Below are 23,366 nucleotides of genomic sequence, written 5' to 3' on the forward strand. Positions count from 1 at the left end.
CTTTGGCAATCCTGGGGGGGGGCTTCAGCACCCCCTAGCTCCCCCCTGGCGCCGCCCCTGCATATAAACGTGTGCCTCGGAAATAATTGTTTACATTAATGGTGACCAAAACGTTTGAGACCCACTGAGATAACACTGACAGAGTCCTTTAGCTCACTGAGTCTCTCAATCTGACAGGAGAGGACTCTCCTCCACTTTGTTGTTGAAAAAGCTCCTTATATTCGTTAGCGTAGCTCGCTAGCACCAGAAGCTAACAACAACGATCTCCAGTACCGGTGCGCTCTCTCTCGCTTGTGCACACAAAATGGCTCGTTTCACACACACACACAGTCGAGCTTTAATGAAACACAGAGACCCAGACGTAATAGTACTGTACTGCATTATATTATTTTCGAATCAATAATTTTTCAAATTATGATTTTGTTTTTTATTATGATTTTGTTTTTTTTTTAATAACCATTTTTCCTCCTGGTCTCTCGCGCCCCCCCTGGCATGCCTCTGCGCCCCCCAGGGGGGGCGCGCCCCCCACTTTGAGAACCACTGGGCTAAGGGGAACTGGGGATATGTATCAGCTGCTTGTGTGAGTCGGACAGTGAATACTTTAGAGCGGCCGCTGCAGTGTGAGCTAACCGGGAGCTAACGGAGGAGAATAAACTCCCGTGGAAGAGCAGCCAACACTGCAGCGGTCGGTACATGCTGCAGAAACACATTAATAAACAATGAACCACGGCACTCTGGAGCAAAGTATAAGGTTGGAGAAGTCGTTATTCAATTTATTCTGGCTTCGTGTGATTAAAAGCAACACGATCATCGACCCGACGCAGTTCCCCGTTGTTGTGAGCGCTAGTGATGGGTCGTTCGCGAACGATTCGTTCTTTTGGAACGAATCTTTGAAGTGAACGAGATGAACTGATTCCTCCCACAAAACGATTCGTTTGTTTGAGTCTTAAAGAACTGGCGGAAACAGTTCAGAACTGTTTCCTACAGTGTACTGTAATCAGAGCCCTCTCACCTGAGCTCCGTTACACACACACACACACACACACACACACACACACACACACACACACACACACACACACACACACACACACACACACGCACACACACACACACACACACACACACACACACACACACACACACACACACACACACACACACACACACACACACATATACATGATTTATTTCAGTTACTTTCATTTATTAAATGACTTAATTCTGCGCATTATGTGAGTATGTGAGATATTTTTACTTTTGACAGAAACAAATTGCAATTGGCTACTTCACATATTGCTTTTAATGTGATTGGTTAATATAAACGTCATCGAAGAAACCTGCCAATGAGAACTGTCCGCGCCTGTCGTTCAAATTTGAAACACCACGTCAGTTTGAGCTGGCGCCAAAAAACACCAAAGAAGAAGAAGTTTGAGCGGGTCTCCATCAGGTCTCCATGCGCAGCTGCTCACTCTGTCTGCTCCATGAGTTTTTGGATTGATATTTTATTTCTACCGTTTAATATGATTCGCGGGACGTCAACAGAGAATGGAAGACTTAAGATCAGATGAGTCCTGCAACTGTAATGGAGTTTAACATGTATTTAGATAATCGATTATTATTCGCCAGGGCTGTCCGATTTTCGATTTTGATCATGGTCAGTTTCTGGCATCCCTAATTCCACCAGGTCCATCTGCGCCGCGGTGACCCGGTGGAATACAGGGTAAGGGCGGACTGGCCATCTGTGAGTTCTGGAGAATCACAGAACGGCACGGTTCGCCTGACGGCCGGCACCGCTCTTAATTTTTTTAAACGGCATCATGTAACTTGCGCTGACAGGCGACAGAGGTCCACAGTTGCCGCACAGCGAGGCTCTCCCCGCCCTCCCGTAGACAGTTCACGAGCTCAGTCACTTCATAACACCAAAGATGGATCGCGGTAAACGCTCTAAAGTGAGGCTCCACTACACTAAAAAAGAAAAAGACAAGGCACCGTGTATCAGTGGGGGCAGCACTGCAATAAACTGTAAGCTAACGTTAGCAGCCACCTGTTAATATGTAAAGCCCGATTGTAAAATAAATTAGCGTTTGCCTGTTAATAGCTGGCCACAGGCATAGCTCAGTTAAAATAAAGCACAGTTATACGTGCAATAAATGTATTGCACGTATATTTTTTATTTGTAAAAATGTCAGTTAAAGCTTAAAAGAATAAAGATATTTTTGTTATCTAAACGTTTGACCTCTTTCTTTTACAGTTTTGGAATCGAAACGGGGAATCGATAAGAACCGGAATCGATAAGCAGAACCGGAATCAGAATCGATACATTTCAAACGATACCCATCCATACTTTTGACCCATGTTGGTTGTATGTTGTGTAACAAAGGGTTAACATGACAGCTGTGATGTTCACTCTTTTGACAGAGCACCAGTGGACAGCGAAGACTATGGAAGAGAAGATGTGATGGCTTTGTGTGGAAAGCTGCTGAAGCCAGCCGGTGTCCCTCATCAGTCTCTCCAGGCAGCACCCAGCTATTCTTCCATCTTGCAGATGAAAAGACTTTGATATGTGAGTAATAACTAACTTGTGTCTAACATAATATTGAATGTGGTTTAGTAAAGTATTTAAAAATACCCCACATTGTACATGTACAGGACAATCAGACCTTGTTCAACAAAGGTCATCAGACAATTGTTTTGTCTTTGAGGTACAGCCGCAGCAGAGAGTCTGAGTTTGAAGAAAACCCTAACATTTTATTTAGTGTTGTTTAATCAATCAATATTTACTAGTCTTGAATTTCCTCACTGGATTACAAAATGCTCAAATCTTATAATGAAGATTTCATCAACTGAAGATGAAAATATAGATTGAATTATATGTACCATTTTAAGGAAAATAAGCTAATGTATAAGTTATACAGTTATTTCTGCAAGAAAATTACAATACAATGACTGTTTAATCTTCACATCTTGTATTCATGTCTATAATTTTGAGCACCAAATTATTGAAAAGTATCGATAAGAGTATCGAAAAATACCGATAAGCAGTACCGGTATTGATACAATCCTAACGATACCCATCCCTACTGGTGTGTGTGTGTGCGCTTCAAAGGTCCATCATACAAGATTTAGGGGATCTATTGGCAGCTGCTGATAATAACATACATCATTATGGTTTACTAATAGTTATCACTTCACTTCCTCCTCCAGCACCTGGACACAGCAGGAACCTACGCCAGGATCCTGTTTGTGGACATCAGCTCCGCCTTCAACACCATCTTCCCAGCTCTGCTGCAGGACAAGCTCTCCCAGCTGCACGTGCCCGACTCCACCTGCAGGTGGATCACAGACTTCCTGTGTGACAGGAAGCAGCACGTGAGGCTGGGGAAACACGTCTCTGACCCCCGGACCATCAGCACCGGTTCCCCTCAAGGCTGCGTTCTTTCCCCTCTGCTCTTCTCCCTGTACACAAACAGCTGCACCTCCAGTCACCAGTCTGTCAAGCTCCTGAAGTTCAGACGACACCACCCTCATCGGACTCATCTCTGGTGGGGACGAGTCTGCCTACAGGTGGGAGATGGACCATCTGGTGACCTGGTGTAGGGGAAACCACCTGTATACCACTCTGTGTGACTCCCCAGTAAACGCTGTGGAGTCTTTCCGCTTCCTGTGCACCATCATCGCCCAGGACCTCAAATGGGAGCAGAACATTAGCCCCCTCATCAAAAAAGCACAGCCGAGGATGTTCTTCCTGAGGCAGCTGAAGAAATTCAACCTGCCAAAGACGATGATGGTGAACTTCTACACCTCCATCATCGAGTCCATCCTCTCCTCCTCCATCACCATCTGGTACGCCACAGCCAAGGATAAGGGCAGGCTGCAGCGTGTCATCCGCTCTGCAGAGAAGGTGATCGGCTGCAGTCTGCCATCCCTCCACGACCTGCACGCCTCCAGAACCCTGAGACGGGAAGATAGTGGCCGACCCCTCCCACCCTGGACACAAACTGTTCACCCCCCTCCCCTCTGGCAGGAGGCTGTGCTCCATCAGGACCAGAACCTCTCTCCATCAGGACCAGAACCTCTCTCCATCAGGACCAGAACCTCTCTCCATCAGGACCAAAACCTCTCCATCAGGACCAACACCTCTCTCCATCAGGACCAGACACCTCTCTCCATCAGGACCAGAACCTCTCTCCATCAGGACCAGAACCTCTCTCCATCAGGACCAGAACCTCTCTCCATCAGGACCAGAACCTCTCTCCATCAGGACCAGAACCTCTCTCCATCAGGACCAGAACCTCTCTCCATCAGGACCAGAACCTCTCTCCATCAGGACCAGAACCTCTCTCCATCAGGACCAGAACCTCTCTCCATCAGGACCAGAACCTCTCTCCATCAGGACCAACACCTCTCTCCATCAGGACCAGAACCTCTCCATCAGGACCAAAACTTCTCGCCACCTCAACAAGGCCCCCCCCCCCACACTTTACCTCAGCCACAACGCAGACTCTATGCATTACATATTGGAGATCACAGGATGGTAAATAATGCAATGTTTAAATATTGCTTACTGCACATATTTTATATTCTATAATTTATTTCATTCTATTTCGATGTAAATTACTGCTTTATTTTATTGCGATCTTATTATATTTTTATTACAGTGTTCTTAATATAGTTGGATGTGTACTTTTTTTGATTTAGATTTTTTATTTGTATGTATGCACCATGACACCTAGTAAAATTCCTCGTAACCTGGCAATAAACCCGTTACTGATTCTGATCTGTTTGTCCTCTAGGTTGCACTGCCACGTCTACAGCAGCGCAGAATGGACAGAGGAAACATGATTGGGCCTCAAGTTTTTTGCAGCCAATATTCATTCTCCTACAAACTTGGGATAGGAGGGTGAGTGAACAAGTTATCCATTGGTTGGAACCTACATCCCCATTGTTAGACGTACTAAATCCTGCACACTGCTCCTTCAAATGGACAATGTGAACATATGTCGCCATTTTGCAATTTCTGTTATTTTCAGTTGAGAATGTTTCAAAGTACTCTTAAAAAAATTAAACTTACTTTTTGTTTCTACTGTTTATAAGTATGGTGTTTAAATATTAAATGCTGTATTCATTATTTGTACTATAATTCTACAAATATTTTTATATTTAAAGTTTTCAGAGTAATTGTTTCCTACTGAACATTTTGTGATGTCATTTTATTGAACCTGTTTGATTGGAAAATGTTAGAAAAAAGCTGTAAAATAACAGTATTCTAGCTGTAGAACTTTAGGTTCTGTATTTATTTTAGAGTTTGATCATACAAATCTAATAAAAAGTTTTTCTCATCAGAACTTTGTTTAAGGTATTTGAATGTACCATTTTAAGACAATGGATTTTGAAAAGAGAGTAAAGTTTCCACTAAAATCTTTAAGGACAATTTCTGTATATTAATTGCTTTTGCACTTTATTTCAGTTAAAGTATTTTTACTTTAATTTTACGGTTTTTGTTTGGCAGCCGCTGCTGCCAGTCATTTGACCGTTTTTTTACGATTTTTTTACCCGTAGAAGTATTAGTGCTGTACTTTTATTAAAGGTTATTGATTGTAAAAAGAGGAGATACATCTGTAAAATTAGAGTATTTGCACGTTAAAGTATTAGTGCTGTACTTTTATTAAAGGTTATTGACTGTAAAAAGAGAAAATAAATCTGTAAAATTAGAGTATTTGCACGTTAAAGTATTAGTGCTGTACTTTTATTAAAGGTTATTGATTGTAAAAAGAGAAGATAAATCCGTAAAATTAGAGTATTTGCACGTTAAAGTATTAGTGCTGTACTTTTATTAAAGGTTATTGATTGTAAAAAGAGGAGATAAATCTGTAAAATTAGAGTATTTGCACGTTAAAGTATTAGTGCTGTACTTTTATTAAAGGTTATTGATTGTAAAAAGAGGAGATAAATCTGTAAAATTAGAGTATTTGCACGTTAAAGTATTAGTGCTGTACTTTTATTAAAGGTTATTGATTGTAAAAAGAGGAGATACATCTGTAAAATTAGAGTATTTGCACGTTAAAGTATTAGTGCTGTACTTTTATTAAAGGTTGTTGACTGTAAAAAGAGGAGATACATCTGTAAAAGTACAGTATTGTCCTGTAAAATCTTAAAGGACAATTCCCGTAAATGAATGGCTTTTTCACTTTATTTCAGTTAAAGTATTTTACTTTTATTTAAGGGTTTTTGTTTGGCAGCCGCTGCTGCCAGTACTTTGACCGTTTTTTTACGAGTTTTTTTTTTACAGTGCATGCATACAAAGCTAACACACACGGGGACGGGTAATAACCAGAAAAGCATGACATGGGACCTTTAAACGCTAAAGAAAATGTGAACATAGCATTTATTTATTCAATTGTACTTACAATTAGTATGTTTTTTCCAGGACATATTGGAATTTACTAACTTTACTTTGTGCAGCTGGTATAAAAACATGTTAAATTTAAGATCCATTTGACTCTGGTGTAGTAGGCTATTATTTTAAGTGACTAATCTTCATTTAATAGCAAGTGCTTTAGTAAGTAAATATTACGTTTTGGGTAACTTGGAAGCAGAGGAGGTAAAAAAGGCCCTCAGCATGTGAATTAAACCGTGCGTTTCTGAAAGCGATAGGAGAAGTGAAGTTTATCAGTGTCCATCAACGCATGCGAAAGAGAGGAATGCTGGGAAAGAAACATGGATGGACAGATAAAGAAATCTAAGTGTGGGAGAGTGTGTTTGTGTGAGAAATGGAGGTATGAGTGTGTCTATACTAAATAAGTGTATGTGTCACAGAGAACTACTTCCAAACACAAACATATCAAGTTACAGTGAACTGTGGAACAAGACCAGACACCCACACACAAACTCCAAACCTGTGTGTGTGTGTGTATGGTGGTTTCCTTTAGGAACTGAGTGTTGGGAGTATCAACAAAGAGTCAACAGCTCTGTCTCTCTTCACTCAGTTCATGTTCACTTTCAGTTCAAACTCAAACTGCAGTTTCACATTAGAGAAGTGAATGTACTTGAACCGCTTTACCTGAAAGGATCTATCTCAAGACTTGTTGTGCATTTATGTAAAAAAACATGTTGGCCAAAATGCTTCGATAGGATTATATAAAATACCAGACATAGGTATTTGTATCTGCCTTACAAATCCAGTATCAAATGCTGGGTAGCGATAGGCATGGACGATGGCAGAGCAGAGAGTTGATTCCTAGTTGAGACATAAGAAATAAATTGAAGACACAAACACAGAACAAACGAGGCCGCTTCTCATTGGATGTTCAAGGGTCTCCGTTTATATATGTACAATTAAAATCACAGTTTTAACAAAATATAAAATAAATAACATTAACAATACTAAGATAAATGCATTCCGAGTCACCAGTCTGGTTAAGATCTAGGCATCTCTTTTTTTGAATCTGTTGTTTCTGCCTGCGCAGACAACTACACACATTTTCCTCAAACTACATTTCCCATGAAGCACTGGGTGTAAGCATCCCATCTCACATAACATATTTTTTTTCTCTATATATTTTTTTTCTTAGTTGTTTTTCAATAATATATCTATATATATTTATATTTTTTTGCACCTGGGATTTCCTCCCACCCCCCTTCCTGAATTGACCAACCACAGTTCAGCCCTGCAGCCTCCTGCAGCCAATCAGGAGCAGGCGTCCGAGTGGGACAGACAGTGGTGAGGTCAAGGTGAGAGGTCACAGAGGCAGAGGTCAGCAGCAGCAGTGCCCAGGTAGGCCACCCTGGTGTGTGTGTGTGTGTGTGTGTGTGTGTGTGTGTTTGAGTGCTTTTTGCATTACTATACTTATTAGGACCACTTTAACAATCATTTTAAGGAACTTTAGAGGTCTTTTATCATCGTTTCTAAGCAATAAAACTCTCAAAATCCTTTCAAAATCGTATTAATCAAGCCAAATGGCACAGAAAATATATTAAAAAGTAATTTAAAATACCAAAAAGCTGCCAATTTTCAAATTTGACTTTTGTTGAGCAGATCAATTAATAGTGAAAAAAATAGAATTATCTCATTATTTAAAGCCATTCGAGCCATTAAAAAAAAAGGTCACCCAGGCCTTTGAGAAATATTGGACAATATACCATTTGGAGGGTGTGTTGCACTCAATATGAATACAAGATTGCTGTATTTCAACAGTAACAGACTGTAGGGTGCAGTACTTCTTTACAGCTGAATGGATCAGAGTGGATTGTGAGATATTACATGATACTGTAACGGTTACTTTGGTAGGCTTGGTCATATCATGTGAGGGTTTAATTTAGCAAGATGATATGGCTGCTCAATTAATCGTATTTTAATCGCAATTACGATGTTGGCTTGCAACGATTAGGAAAACAACATAATCAAAATAAAACGTTTTTTTTTTTTTTTGTATTAATTTTTTTTTTCTTTTATTGGTTTTTCAGTTGAATTATACTTAAAGTTCAGGGTAATCAACTGTTAAAAACATACTGTTCAAAAAATGTTTTTCAATAAATTGATGTTATCAAGGATGGATAATGGATAATCGTTTTTAATAATCGTGATATCAATTATTGACCCACAGAATCGAGATTATGATTGTTGCCATAATCGAGCAGCCCTACAAGATGAGGTAAAGATCCTCTGAAATATAGTAACACAAACTGTGTAAATGTGTGTGTGTTTTCCAAACTCCAGTGTTTATTGCACCTGTGTGTGTGTGTGTGTGTGTGTGTGTGTGTGTGTGTGTGTGTGTGTGTGTGTGTGTGTGTGTGTGTGTGTGTGTGTGTGTCTGTGGTGTTGTGTAGGGTGGGGGATCAGTACACTCTAAGAGAATTGTTTTCCTCTTTTTTGCAAAGAATCCAGGAAGGGGTCAGAGTGGGAGAATTCAAGAAACAAAAAGAAAATCAACAAAATTGAAATGTTCCGTATAGTTTTCTCTTAAAAAATAGACGTCTTGTCTGTTTGTAAATCAGTAGTCGGAGGGAATTGACATCCATCCATTTGTCCTTTTTGTTTATCGCAGGAGTGAAATGATTGAGCCAGCAAACGAGTGGATAAATAAACAGCAAACAACACACGTTTTCGTTGTGGTTTGTCGCGGGGGTTGAAGGGAGCGCCCTGTGTTTTCCAGTTGAAAGAGAGAAAGGAATCAGACAGCATCCATCTTTTTCTGTCGCCTTTCTCGAAACCACAGGAGGAAAACCAGGTGATGAGGTGGGCGGAGGATAGGAACATTCACCTTTAACTGGCTCTGAAAGGTGATTGGACGGCATGAGGGGCGGGGCTAATATGTAAAAATCCACTTAGGATCCATGGCACAGGTGTGTATTTTTCCCATTGAAATGCATTAAAGTCTCCCAAGTAATCATGTGAATCCCCACATATCCCAATACATATTTCTTTTTGTTTAGAAGAAGGTCAAAAAGAGAGAAAAGGTGAGGTAATGAGGAAGGAGGAGATGTCCTTAGGTAGAAAAATAGGTTGTAAGGTTAAATAGAAGGATGTAGGTGGAAGTAACAACATGGCCAGTAAAAATGTTTTAATAATGTTTCCAGTTTAAAACTCATTTAAGGGACCCTTATAATAAAAACGTGTTTATGTAGAGTGTTATTTAAAATTAGCAGATATATGTAATTTGTTAAGGGTTTTTATCAATACTGTTATCAGAGAAAGAAATATGGTATTTATCAGACCACAATTTATTTTGCTTTTTAAAATGTTTCCTAATGTGTTTGTTGAAATATGCATTATCGGATTTGTTTTATTTCAATATCAGTATTGGCCTAATAAATGAAATTAACAAAAATGCTATGAATCGAGTTCTGATACTATTTCAGACTTGTTTTCATGATAACAATTTTCTATTTTAAAGTATTCATAAAATATGTTTAGAATATTGTTTTGATTACACAACATTGTATTATCTGTATTGTGGTTTTCTTTTATATCATTGCAATACTACTGTAACATGGGATGGGAATGGGAGGGAGAAAGGATCAGAGTAATGTAAGAAAAGATTGAATGAGAACAAACTGGAGAGAAAAGAAAAAGGAGTTATTGGCAACGGTACTAAACGTTGAGGAATAAACAAGAAATGAAAAGAAAGTCTTGGCAGTAATCGGAGAGATTTGGGATTTGTTGAAATGGAGTGAGGAGTCGTCTGATCTTTTTTGGAAAGTTTGGTACAGGGAGGAGTGTGTGAGAGAAGCGATGAAATGATCTGGCATCCATCCTGTGAGCTCAGGACCGGGAGAGGAAGAGGAGGAGGCGGCACTAGGACTCGGAGGAGGTGCGCGAGCCGCCCTGAACGAGCGACCTGTAGATGCTGGAGGAGAGGAATCGTGGGTAGGAGTCCCGGTGCATCAGAGTGTAGATCTGGAGCTGGGCGTCTTCAAACACGTGAGGCGTCGGGTTCTGCCTCTTCCTGTTGATCATCTCTCGAACCCGGGCGTCCAGGCTCACCTGCAGGGAGAGGCAGAGGAGTTTAGTGACGAGAGGGGATTCATAAATTCATGCATTTGATGTTTTAGCATATTCATATTCATCTTCACCTCAACCATCACAACTTTCTAAAAACAAACAACTGTAGGAATTAGTGGTAAGAGAGACACTTGACAATCTTTTTAAATATGAGGCTGGTCTATTAACACTTTGATTATAATATTAGTATCAGCATACATTTAGGTTGATAGTAAAAATGTCTGTACTGAATGATAAGAACTGTTCAAATCTCTAGAGGACAGTAAAGGAGCTTCAACGCTTCCTATATGAACCCCTTTCAGCATAGGACACATTGGACCACACATTGCGAAAGGATAGGAGATAATGCTATCCCACAATTCCTTGCGGTCAGAATATTTAAAGTGACGCACCATTGACCAGTCATGAATACAACCCATAGTAATCGACATCTGGATCATAGGAGTTACCCGTGTTTATCAAGCATTTTTCATCGTATGCCATATCTTGCCGAGGTGCTTATAGGCTAACTTTCACAACAATTTGTCAAACCAAAAGACGAACTATGGACGATCAGCTAACTACTGCTGTAAAATCATTAAATTAAGTCTAATTAAACTATTTATATAGATTTCAACACATTTGAATGGGGATATGCATAGATAAGATGTGATGCATATGTTGCATTTAGTTATCTATATTCAACTATTTCCATACAATAATACTTCTAATTGGGATTTATGTGGATTAAAAACATGGACAGTGCGGTGAGGGAGAGCACCGGCAGCAACCATTTAGTTTCACTTCCTTTTTTTATATCGAATTTTAATTCCAACCTTGGTAATGAAGTAAGATGAGGTTAAGGAAAAGATATACTTGATATTTTCACTTCAGAAACACTTTTTGTTATATTCCATGGAATGCTCTTAACATCCCGATAGCAATGAATATATTAAATGCTTTGACAATAAATACATACAAACATTTCATATGTGGAAGCCGTGGCGCTGTAAAAAGCACGACCAATCATCTGAGCCGGCTCGGCTAAAATAACTGGATGGCCGACCTGCCTGTCAGCCTTCCATCTGTGCACAAACGTATCTCGTGCGCGTTCGTGTGTGTTGGAGGAGGGGCTCTGTAAGGAAGTCTGAAGGAAGGGGCAGATTTTTTCAAACTCTAGCGCACTCGAGCTGGTTTCTCCATTCTTACCTACCCCACCTTTAACACTGGTTTTATAATGAGAACAAGTAGATAATGTTTTTTAAAAATTGCAAACTGCACTTATACATCTGTCAGATCTGCACATATTGAAGGTGTTTTGTGTTACTAATGAAACTCCAGGTATGATTACATACAGGAACCAGCACTGAAACCACAAGAGTGGCCCCACAGCCTCGACACAACCGCAGATATTTATAGAATGACAAGCTATCTCTTATGTTTTCCCTCTGTTCACACACACACACACACACACACACACACACAACACACACACACACACACACCACACCACACACACAACCACACACACACACACACACCACACCCACACACACACCACACAACACACACACACACACACACACACACACAAACACACACACACACACACACACACACCACACACACACACACACACACACACACACACACACACACACACACACACACACACACACACACACCCAAGGTCAGGCACGCAGACAGACCGCCTGGCATGCATCTTCTCTGCCAAACTCACACGTTTTCATATCTCTGTATTTTAATGTGTGTGAGTCTATAAAAAGCCTCCACTGCCAGGAGGTGAGAGCAGCAATTTATCGTTTTCTGTAAACACACAAACACACATTCAGACAATTGTACATACAAACACACAAATGTCTGAAGATGCCAACACACACACTGAGGATGGAGCCTGACAAGCAAAGCCTCCAGCTCTTGGACTAAATAAAGCAGTCACTGTTAAACACGCGCACACTCACAGTCAGTCAGTAAGTTAAAAATAGCTGTGAAGCAGAAACCGCTTGCTACATTTCTCAGCAGAAAAGCGCTAACAAATTCCCTGTGTGTGTGTGTAAACTACAGTGTGTCTCCGTTTATAGCCAGCAATAATCACTTCAGCGGGGATTCACATTTCATGAGGAGGGTTTTAGTGTGAATGCTGAGCACGTGCAGAACAGCTGACAAATCAAAACCTGTAAATGTGCAGCGGCACCAAAGATGAATTGAGATGAAGAAGCATCAGAGACATTAAACACAGGGCATTTTTAGAACAACAGAGGCTGCAGTTTTAATACTATTAGAAAGTATTGGATAGAATCATATTAATGTGGGGCAGAAACTTAATTCCCTAATTATTGGTTTATCCTTCAAATGAATACATTTGTTTTATATTTGGCTTGTGATCTAGACAGCTGTGGTGGTACTTCTTTTGCAGATTATTTTTTGTATTTTATTTGTTGGATTGTTGGAGGAGCTCAGGTCATAAGATTGTCATTGCCCTTCTACACTGTAGCCCTGTGCATATGAAAATACAATCTTTGAATCATGAGATTTCCACAGGAAGAAGCCTACAAACCAGGTCTCAACAACTAAAACAATTATTGGACAAACGAATGCCTTCACAAAAAAAAAAAAAATGGCACTTTGACCCATAGGAAATGTGTGCTTACTTAAAAAATAAATAAATAAACCAATTGACTAAATAAATACTTGCAATCATAAAACTCTGTTGGAATCTGTTCTGATGCAGGTAGTAACCTATAGTGTGATGTGATGGCTTTAAAAAAAAAAAAAAACCAACCTTGGTTATGTTGAAAAAATTATCAGTCATTAAACCGCTCTTAAAAAAGAATAATCTAGATGCTACACTAATGAACAATTACAGGCCCATATCAAACCTCCCATTTCTAGGTAAAATCATTGAAAAAGTTGTTTTTCAACAGTTGAGTAATTTCTTGCATTTAAATAACTGTTTCGATGTGTTCCAGTCAGGCTTTCGTCCAAACCACAGCACTAATGCACCGGCCACACGAGGACGAAAAACGGCCGTTTGCGTTACTGTTTAGTGTCATATAGACCATTCGGCCATACGAGGACGACCGAATACGGCACTAAACGACTGAGGAAACGATAACGGGTCCCAAGGTGGATAGAATGGCATACGCAACGCTCTGGGGGGGTCAAACGGCTCCGTGTGTGCGCCCTATACGAACATTTTCTGATAGTGATTGCGCAATAGCCCCGCCTCTCCCCACCTCTGCTGCTCACCCCCGCGTTAAAGTAAACTGCACACTGAATTCAGATTATTTCTCTTTCTCTCGATATGGACATAAACGCGAGTGAAGTCTAATCTGACAGGACGGAGACACCTCTCAAACTACCTAAACTAGTTATAAATATGTTTATTTTTACTGTCGGCCGGGTCACTCATTACTGGATCAGCTGCTGCATGAAACAGACACTGGCGCTGTCCGAAGAGAGGGAGGAAAAAGAGAGGCTCCGTGTATTTTATTATTATAATATATAGATTCGTTATTCATTTGTTTTAAAGCTCAATAAATAACAAAGAAGACCTTTGACCGGCACTTCTATAATTTTGTCGGAAGATTTAAACTTTAATACACGTTGACTGGCGAAAAACTCTGCCCGGTTCCCTCGGCCCCCACCGCGGAGAATAAACAGAAGGGCAACCATGACAACCATGCTTCTTCGCTGCTTTTGTGGAGGAAGTTACAGCGCCACGTACAGGCTCCTGCATATGTACTGCAGCTTCTCCAGCGGTTGGAGCTAAACGGAGCGGTCTCGTGTAGACAGACACTATCCAGATAACTATTGCGTGTGGACGGAAGCTTTTTTGCGATTGCGTTTGCGTTAATCCTATGCGTTTAGCCGTTTTCGTCCTCGTGTGGCCGGGGTCTGAGACTGCTCTTGTAAAGGTCTTTAATGACATCCACTTAAACACAGACATTGGCAGAACTTCAGTGTTAGTATTATTAGATCTCAGTGCTGCGTTTGACACTGTTGACCACAGCATATTACTAGACCGACTGGAGAACTGGGTGGGACTTTCGGAAACAGTTCTGAATTGGTTTGAATCCTATTTAAAGGACAGAAACAACTTTGTTTCTATAGGTAAATACACATCTGAGTGGACAAATATGACATGTGGGGTTCCTCAAGGCTCCATCTTGGGGCCTCTTCTCTTTAACATCTACATGCTACCACTGGCTCAGATAATGAAAAACAACAAAATAAGTTACCATAGCTATGCAGATGACACACACATTTACGTAACAATTTCACCAGGAGACTATGCTCCAATTCAAACACTGAGTAAGTGCATTGAACAAATCAATGACTGGATGTGTCAGAACTTTCTCCAATTAAACAAAGATAAAACTGAGGTAATGGTTTTTGGAGCCAAGTCAGAACGTATAAAAGTTAGCGCTGAGCTTCAGTCTGCAATGTTCAAAACAACAGATAAGCCAGAAATCTAGGTGTAGTCATGGACTCTGACCTGAGTTTCAACAGTCACATTAAAACAGTTACTAAATCAGCCTACTATCACCTAAAGAATATATCTAGGATTAAAAGACTAATGTCACAGCAGGATTTGGAAAAACTTGTCCATGCTTTTATCTTCAGTAGACTCGACTACTGCAATGGTGTCTTCACAGGTCTCACTAAAAAATCTATTAGGAAGCTGCAGCTGATTCAGAACGCCGTTGCTCGAGTCCTCACTAACACTAAGAAAGTGGATCACATCACTCCTGTTCTGAAGTCTTTACACTGGCTTCCTGTGTGTCAAAGAATAGATTTCAAAATACTGCTGCTGGTTTATAAAGCTTTGAATGGTTTAGGCCCAAAATAAATTTCTGACCTCCTGCTAAATTATGAACCATCCAGATCTCTCAGGTCTCCAGGGACTGGTCAGCTTTCTGTCCCCAGAGTCAGAACTAAACATGGTAAAGCAGCGTTCAGTTATTATGCTCCAAATATCTGGAACAAACTCCCAGAAACCTGCAGGTCCGCTGCAACTCTGACTACTTTTAAATCCAGGCTGAAGACTTTTCTTTTTGTCGCTGCTTTTAATTGAACTATTCATATCTTAAACTGCACTGTAACTTTTATCACTAACTTTTATCCATATATTTTTTCTTTTAATGTTTATTTTATTAGCTTTTCTTTTTAATGACTGATTTTAAATGCCATTTTCTTAATGTCTTTCATTTTTTGTAAAGCACTTTGAATTGCCTTGTGTTGAAAAGTGCTATATAAATAAACTTGCCTTGCCTCAATCAGAAAAGTTAAAAACAGCCAATAAGTCTCAAAAGAGGAGAGTTTTTTGTATCTACTGAAATGAAGTGTGCATTATGTAGAGGAAGGATCACACGCCCCAGAGAGTGCACCTCTAATCTTAAACCCCAAGGGAAGGGCGTTGCCGCACCCTGATTGGCTGAGAGGGGGAGGCCCCCAAGCTGTTCTCAATTCTTAATTAGGAGCCACAGGTGTTCTGAATGACCTCCGATCAACTCTGGGGGATTGTTCACAATACAATCTGCTAAAGTAGATTTCATCAGATTTCTTTGACTTTAAACAACTTTGACTTGGTTTCGACAAATTATTAAAATAATCATAACCCAACTCTGTGTTTCACCTCTCAAGTAACATGTATCCAAACTTTTACTTTTTGGCATTTATGGTCAATTGACGTTATTTACAGAATATTCAACCTTATTGTTTTGTTGTATCAGTGGATGAAGAGAGCTCAAACTAACTAAATGTATATATATTATATCGTTGAGATTATTGGTACATTTCTTGATGGATTATCAAAAACGTGTGTATGTCAAGGTTAAGTCAGGATTTTTGTAATGGCACCAGATGCTATAATTATGTGTTTAATTAAACAAATAATTCAAGTGTGGAACATGACTTTGTCTTCCGAATACTGAAATAAGAATCATTCATGTTATTTTTGCGGCATTAAGATGAAATAACCCCTTCTTCCAACTGAATAACATTTACAAATGTGTCAAATTTGATCCGAGGACAACAGGAATGTAATGCACAGTGACGTATTACGAGGAAAAGCAACATATTTTCACATTTAAGAAGCTGGAGCCATGCAGCAAGAAAGACTTAAACGGTTAACCCTAACCCTTCTCCTTGTCCAGATGACAATGTAAGAGAACAATTAAAATGGTTCATGATCTGGGGAGAAGGAACATGTTCAGTCAAATGTTTTCCAAGTATAAACCGTAGCCTACTGATGGCTCAGCTTGAAATCCTCAGCTCGAGCACCATTCATATCAATAGAATACACTTTATGTAAAGAGCTGTTGAGTTATTGAGAATCTAAATGTTGGACAGACTGACAGGCGGGCACAGATGAGGCAACAGAACACAGACGGCGAAAAACAAAATGCATCTGCCAGATCTTACATAAGAATATGTTTATAAAACGCTGTCGGTCGCTGAATTAAAACCAGCTCATTTCTAAGAGACACCAGAAGAGATCTTGAGCAACGTTCGCCTCGCAGTTAAACATCCTGAAGTGATTAGCAAAAATCTTTTGGAATTCAAACAATGACACAAACTTTGCATCCCTGGGAACAGTGTGTCCAGGGAGCTACGTCATTACATCAAAAAGTAAAACAAACGTTCCTGTTTCCTATTTGCAACTGCTGAATAATCTCCAAAAAATCTTTGACAAAAAAAGAACATAATAAAACATTTAGTGATATTTGAAACGAACCACAACCAAATATCTCTTTAAATGTGTTATTTGTAATTGTTCTAAAACATTGAAACTAAGTTAGGGTTAGGTAAGACCTCTGATTTAATTCATTATTAAAAATGAGTGAATCTTATTTTCTCATAGAGCTGGGTGCAGCACAATGATTCTCTTTTGCAACACATTGACCCATCTGTGAATAGAGTCTACTCTTCGTGCTCACTCTGAATCACACATGACCATGCGCTGGAGGAAGGATCACTGTCCCCTATTATACTGTTTTTCATCAATATATAATAGGTCTCAGATATACACAAAACATGTCTCTGAAGTGTTTGGCTCCAAATACCAAACAGATCATGGCAGCATCCAGTGGCGAACCGTTGTCTATCACAACTGGACCTTCTGTAGACACACACACCCCCTGCGGCATTATAATGTCCGTCTTTTCACTGAATTGTCGTCTTGAAAAGGGTACTCACAACAATTCCGCAACAACTTCATCTTCACCTGTTGCACTTGTCATTTCAACGTTAAAAACAATAAAACTGCATGAATTGCTTCGTCGCATTCATCTAGATCCTCTGTCTCGAGCCAGTTAACTAGCGGGCCTTCTAGAATACCCTGGAACCGAGGGGAAACTCTGAAAGAATACGCCCATTGGCTACAAATCAATATATGATTGGTTGATCAAACTGTCAGTCCAAACGTATGCTCTCATTCAGTGCAACGGCCAGGGCATCCTATCAAGGATGTAGAATACCTTGGTGAAGGATATTCTACCCAGAGACCCAGAACAAGATCTGATTGGTTGCTTTCTTTTCTAATACAAAACCACTGACCACCTTGGCTGGTTATTGGCTGATGGTTACACAAGCCAAAAAATCGTCATGACATCATAAAGTGGCCAAAATCTGATCAGCTCATTTTCAGACAGGTTTTTATAGAAATGGATCAGGACAAAAAGAGAGAGAATCTTTTTTCCTGAAACGTCCAGAGTCTCTTTCCACAGAGGGGACGCATGTTGATGAAGAAAAGACATGAACAAGTGGATTTTGCATAATAGGTGGCCTTTAAAGGTCCCATGTCATGGCCATTTCTACTGATCATAATTCCATTGTTGAGGTCTACTAGAATAGATGTACATTGTTCAATGTTCCAAACTCACATGGGTTTCTCATACAGCATCTCTGTATAATATGTGTATTCACTCTCTGTCCTAAACGGCTTGTTGGAGCTCCTGCCCCCCCCCCCCGCTCTCCCTATGAGCCCACTGTGCTCTGATGTGCGTTTATGTGTTACAATGGCATTTGTTAGCAACCAGAAAATGACACCAGCAATGACAAACAGATGAGAATGCTGCGTGGGGTTGGCGGGACGTTGCGGGGCTCGCTGCTCCGCCCTTTGAGACTCGAGGAGCCGACAGTGTGAGGTGGATTACTGGTGTCGTTTCCTGGTTGCTGCGTGGGGTCTGCAAGACAGCGAGACACGGCGCAACTCCATTTGGACCAATCGGTCCATTAGGATCGTCGTCACGTCACTTGGTACCAGGAAGAAAAAAATGGAAAAAGAAAAATCCCCAACGAGGCGTTCTGGGGCAGCATAGACAGGTATTTTCTGTGTTAGAGTTTTACTGGCTACAGGGTGTACTTTGAGGGTTTGTGACTCTGCAGACCGTTTACATGCATAAAAAGCTACATAACACAAGGGGACGGGTAATAACCGGAAAAGCATGACATGGGACCTTAAAGAAAGCGGCCTCCCTCCCGGTCAGAAACCCCCATAAACAATTCTCTGTGGGAAGCTTTCCTACCTCTTTTGGTGACAGTATGGAAATGTAGTCCTCGTAGATGGATCGTGCTTTCTCCTCGATGACATTCTTGTTGATCTCCTGTTTGAGGTCTTCGCAGGCCAGCCAGAACAGCATGTTGTCCTCGCTGTACTCCGTCCGTAGGAACTCACGGAAAACATTTCGACCCGCCGGGTTCTTCATCAGCTTGTCGAAGGACTGAGACCACAGCCGGATCTCTTCCATTGAGGGTTTGGTGCTGACGAAGAAGAGCGGAAAGTTGGTTAATTTCCTCATTGGTTTTTGTATTAATGTATTTTTTGTCAAATGACTGTCATGGTCCAAATCTTATAGCTTACTGATTACAAAAGAGGATTGGGATAGAATTACAACGTCACTCTGCGTTACAGCATGAGTTATGTTTCTGATTTAACTGATACAAAAAGAAAAAAATGTTCTGACCGTGAATCCGTGTTTAAGATTGTATACAATCCAATTCATCCTACATTTAGAAGTAGAAGTAGTTAAAAGCACTCAATAGAGCAAAGACCATTAACAAAGTTGGACTATCCATTTTATATATAGTGGTAAAGAAGTACTTTGACTTTTATTTTGATGGTCCCCAGAGGATGAATCCTAATGACTCCTTAGCTAACACCAATACCAGGTCCCAAATCCTAGCATGCCCATGCTTAATGTTTGCATTGGAACAATTATATTGACTATATTAAGTTTATATTAATCACAACTTTATAATGTGCGAGCAGGGAAATACACATTTTTGTTTTAGATTAAGAGAGAGCAGAGGTTCAAGAAAATTATCACAAATCTTCCTAATTATGCACCAAACCAAACCAAGTGTGTGTGCGCGTGTGTGTGTTTCCGTGTGTCTGTGTGTGAGAGGCACTGCGCACTCACCAAGCTTCACAGTTTGGTATGGTTTCCATCTTGGTGTCCTGTGATAATCTCCTCCTCCTCCTCCGTCTCTCCTCTTCATTCCTGACAGGGAGAGACTGACATGATTAAACTGCTCTCAGGAGGGAAACACACACACACACACACACGAAAAAACCACAGCTGATACAGAGTAATTGCGGTTAAAACTATAAACCTTCAAATATGTTATTACCTCATTTAATGATAACACTACCCACAGTAATGCTAACAGCCAACTGTAAGACAAGCAGGTGTCTACATGTGCAGTGTGTGTGTGCATGCATGGGTGCGTGCGTGCGTGCGTGCGTGCGTGCGTGTGTGTGTGTGTGTGTGTGTGTGAGTGTGAGAGAGAGAGCTGTAAATGATGAGGTCCCCTGTGGGAGCTACAGAGACCTAATCACTGCACAGCTACAGTTTGACTAATACCTGGAGATATTGGTGTGATACAGTGGTTCTTGCAGAAATCTAAAAAAGTAAAAGGTCAAACAAGGTCAATTAGGACTCCCGTTTTATTCCTTGGAGGTTTTGTATAAATAAAACGTTCATAGTGCATAAAAAAGTGTTTAAAAGATTGGTGACATCCTGACAATGTACAGTTTATTGGTGAGCAAAAAGTTGGCATAAGAGCTAGGCAAGTGATTGAATAATGTAGATTTGTCTTAGTTTCAACGAGAGTAAAGTCATTTCTGACAATAAATCCTTCTTAATCATACACACCTCTGTTTTTGTCTTTGACATGCTTGTAACACTACCAACTGTGCAGCCCCAAAACACCAAAGGCTCCTCTGCACCTCTTTAGAAATGTAGCATGTATCCATGCATGCTCCTGTGGCTGCAAAGTGGAAACCACAGGAACTGTGATTGGTTAACTCGGCTGCCTGTGTTTCCTCTACAAGTCTCTGACACCAGCAGAGATGGTTGCAAGCGGCACACTTTTCAGTAGAGAGAAAGGGCAACTAATGCTACACAATTAAAAGCTATTCTGTGCAATAGATGCATCTGAATAAGGACACCCAACACAGAAAGTAGACGTTATTAGATCCTTAACCTATTGTTGTTGCTAAAAAAAATGTAACACACACTTCTCGAGTTTAACTGACAAAAACTGTTGTCAAGTTTTTTTACAGCTGTGCTGACAGGACCACAGCACATCCAGACAGCTGTTTGGCCTGTGTGTGTGTGTGTGTGCTTACATTAGAGCAGCATGTGTTGGTTTGTATGAACTTGTCTGTGTAAATGCAGTGTGTGTGTGTGTGTGTGTGTGTGTGTGTGTGTGTGTGAGTGTGTGTGTGTGTGTTTTTGTCTCCTACCATGAGCAGCTGCAGCAGCAGCACCAGCAGAAGCAGCAGGCGTTTGGCCGTTGGGAATTCTGGGTAGTGGTCATGGCCCGCCCCCCTCCCGTCCCGCTCAGTGCCGAGGTCTCGCTGCGACCCCCCCCCCATGGCCAGCTCGCCCCCTCGCTCGCCCGGGATCGGACCAGTGTACTGCAGAGAGAGAGAGAGATTCTGTGATTTCTTCTTCCCCATCATTGACAGAGTGGTGGAAGAAGTATTGTATTTACATTAAATATCACAAATACAAAAAAACATAACCAATTCAAAACCCCAGAATCCAAAGCGATTACTCTCTTAGCAGAAAATCTAATTATTATATATATTTAATCGATTATTAAGTTGTAACGACTTTATTTACTGTAGTTCAATGGTTCCTAACCTGTGGGTCGGAACCCTAACAAGTGTCACTTGTTAAATCAGAAGGGTCTTGAGAGCACTAATGGGTTATGAACCAAGGCTACCCAAGAGTTCTACTACAAACATTTGCGTTGTTTAAAGATACACGCCATGTGTGGGAGAAACGGCTGTGTAGCAATGCAGTGGGAGTCACCGACTCATGAAGGAGACACGGGAAGAGCAGGAGCTTTTATGTCAAACACTGATGGTTTATTAGGAGCTTCGGCCGGAGGATTCACATCACAAGTCACAGAGCCAGAGGTTCTGACTTCACGGTAGAGTTGCCACGTCAATTCTGAAGAGCCTCTCTCTCGATAGAGCTTTTAACTAGTTCCGAGAGAGTAATCAACACATTTGGGGAGATAGACTAAACATCTGGGAACACGGAATCACTTGCGTCTGACGCCTATGGCCTCGAAGATTTCACACCTTGGAGTCCACAAACCCCAAGAAGGAAGTGTTCCAGTGTACCCATAACAATACACCATTTGTGACCCGGTCATAAACTGGTAACAACAACATATGGCTGAAGCAGCCCCTTCCTTAAGGGAGATAACAGACGTCAGGGTTGGTCATAAACGTCAAAGGGCAAAAGGTGTATATCTAGGAGAATTATCCCCTAACACCATGCATCTCTGACATATCAAAATGTTATTAATGTGGCAAGGGGATTCTGCTTAACAGCACACAGAAAGATGGGAAGGAAAATAACTTTTGTCATGTTTCTGATGTTCCAACATATAGAAATGTGTCTGTAGTGTATCGGGAGAAACTTAAGCTTAAACATCACTGCTGGTGTTAACCAAATAACAGGATGCCTACCAAGGAAACACAGTTAATGTGTGAGTGTGTGTGTGTCACCGTTATTTAGAAAGGATTGATGATTATGAGGGTTACCAATAACAGAATCAACTTGTGTTTGTTTTGAAATCTTATTGGTTCTTTAAGTCCAGACAAACTTTACAACACTGCTGTTTCCTTGAATCAGAAATGCTAGAAAGCAGAACATGGCAAAGAAAGAAAGATGTGTTTATGAAGAAGCACATTTCAGGGTATATAAGGCAGTTGTGACTCTTCTGTGCCGTGTAACCTGCTTTTAGACGTAAACAAAAGAACACAACGCTGCTGATTTCAATTCAGATGAGCAGAAAATAACTGTTTTTCGCAAAAGTAATAAGTCAGTCTTTGACCATATTCTAGTCAGCACTCTCAGAAGAAAGAAGTCCTGAGGGTTAACTGATGAAAATGGGGGATATATAAGAGAATTACAAAAAGGGTGAGGGAAGCTAAAAGATGTCAAGAGAGATTATATAAAGTAAAAGAGGAAGAGAGGAAGAGAGGAAACAACAGAGGGAATGGAAGAAGAGAGACAGAGAGACACTTTGTAGAATAGAGGAAGTGAAAAAGAGGGTTAGCGGGTATGGAGACAGACCATGCAATGTGATGCATCATGTGATTGAGCTGTGATCACACACACACACACACACACAAACAAACACACACACACACACACACACACACACACACACACACACACACACACACCACACACACACACACACACACACACACACACACACACACACACCTTTCTCTACTTTGGGTTCTGTACCCATGTCCTATTTAAAACACACTATCATTTTGAAAATAGACCAAAGAATAAAACAGGACCGCAGCTCGGATGCTATT

At 40.7% G+C, this 23,366-nt stretch overlaps 1 protein-coding gene across 1 annotated transcript; it reads right to left on the reverse strand.

Moving 5' to 3' along the window:
* Positions 1-10,015: 10,015 nt before the first annotated feature.
* Positions 10,016-21,488, reverse strand: rgs19 (regulator of G protein signaling 19). Its single transcript, XM_034201018.1, is given in 5 exon segments — positions 10,016-10,486; positions 19,036-19,270; positions 19,930-20,010; positions 21,258-21,385; positions 21,387-21,488. Coding segments are annotated over 5 exon segments (723 nt in total). The 5' UTR covers positions 21,477-21,488; the 3' UTR covers positions 10,016-10,297.
* Positions 21,489-23,366: the final 1,878 nt, after the last annotated feature.

The sequence above is a fragment of the Gymnodraco acuticeps genome, unplaced genomic scaffold, assembly GCF_902827175.1.
Source record: "Gymnodraco acuticeps unplaced genomic scaffold, fGymAcu1.1, whole genome shotgun sequence".
In the NCBI taxonomy this organism is placed as follows: Eukaryota; Metazoa; Chordata; class Actinopteri; order Perciformes; family Bathydraconidae; genus Gymnodraco; species Gymnodraco acuticeps.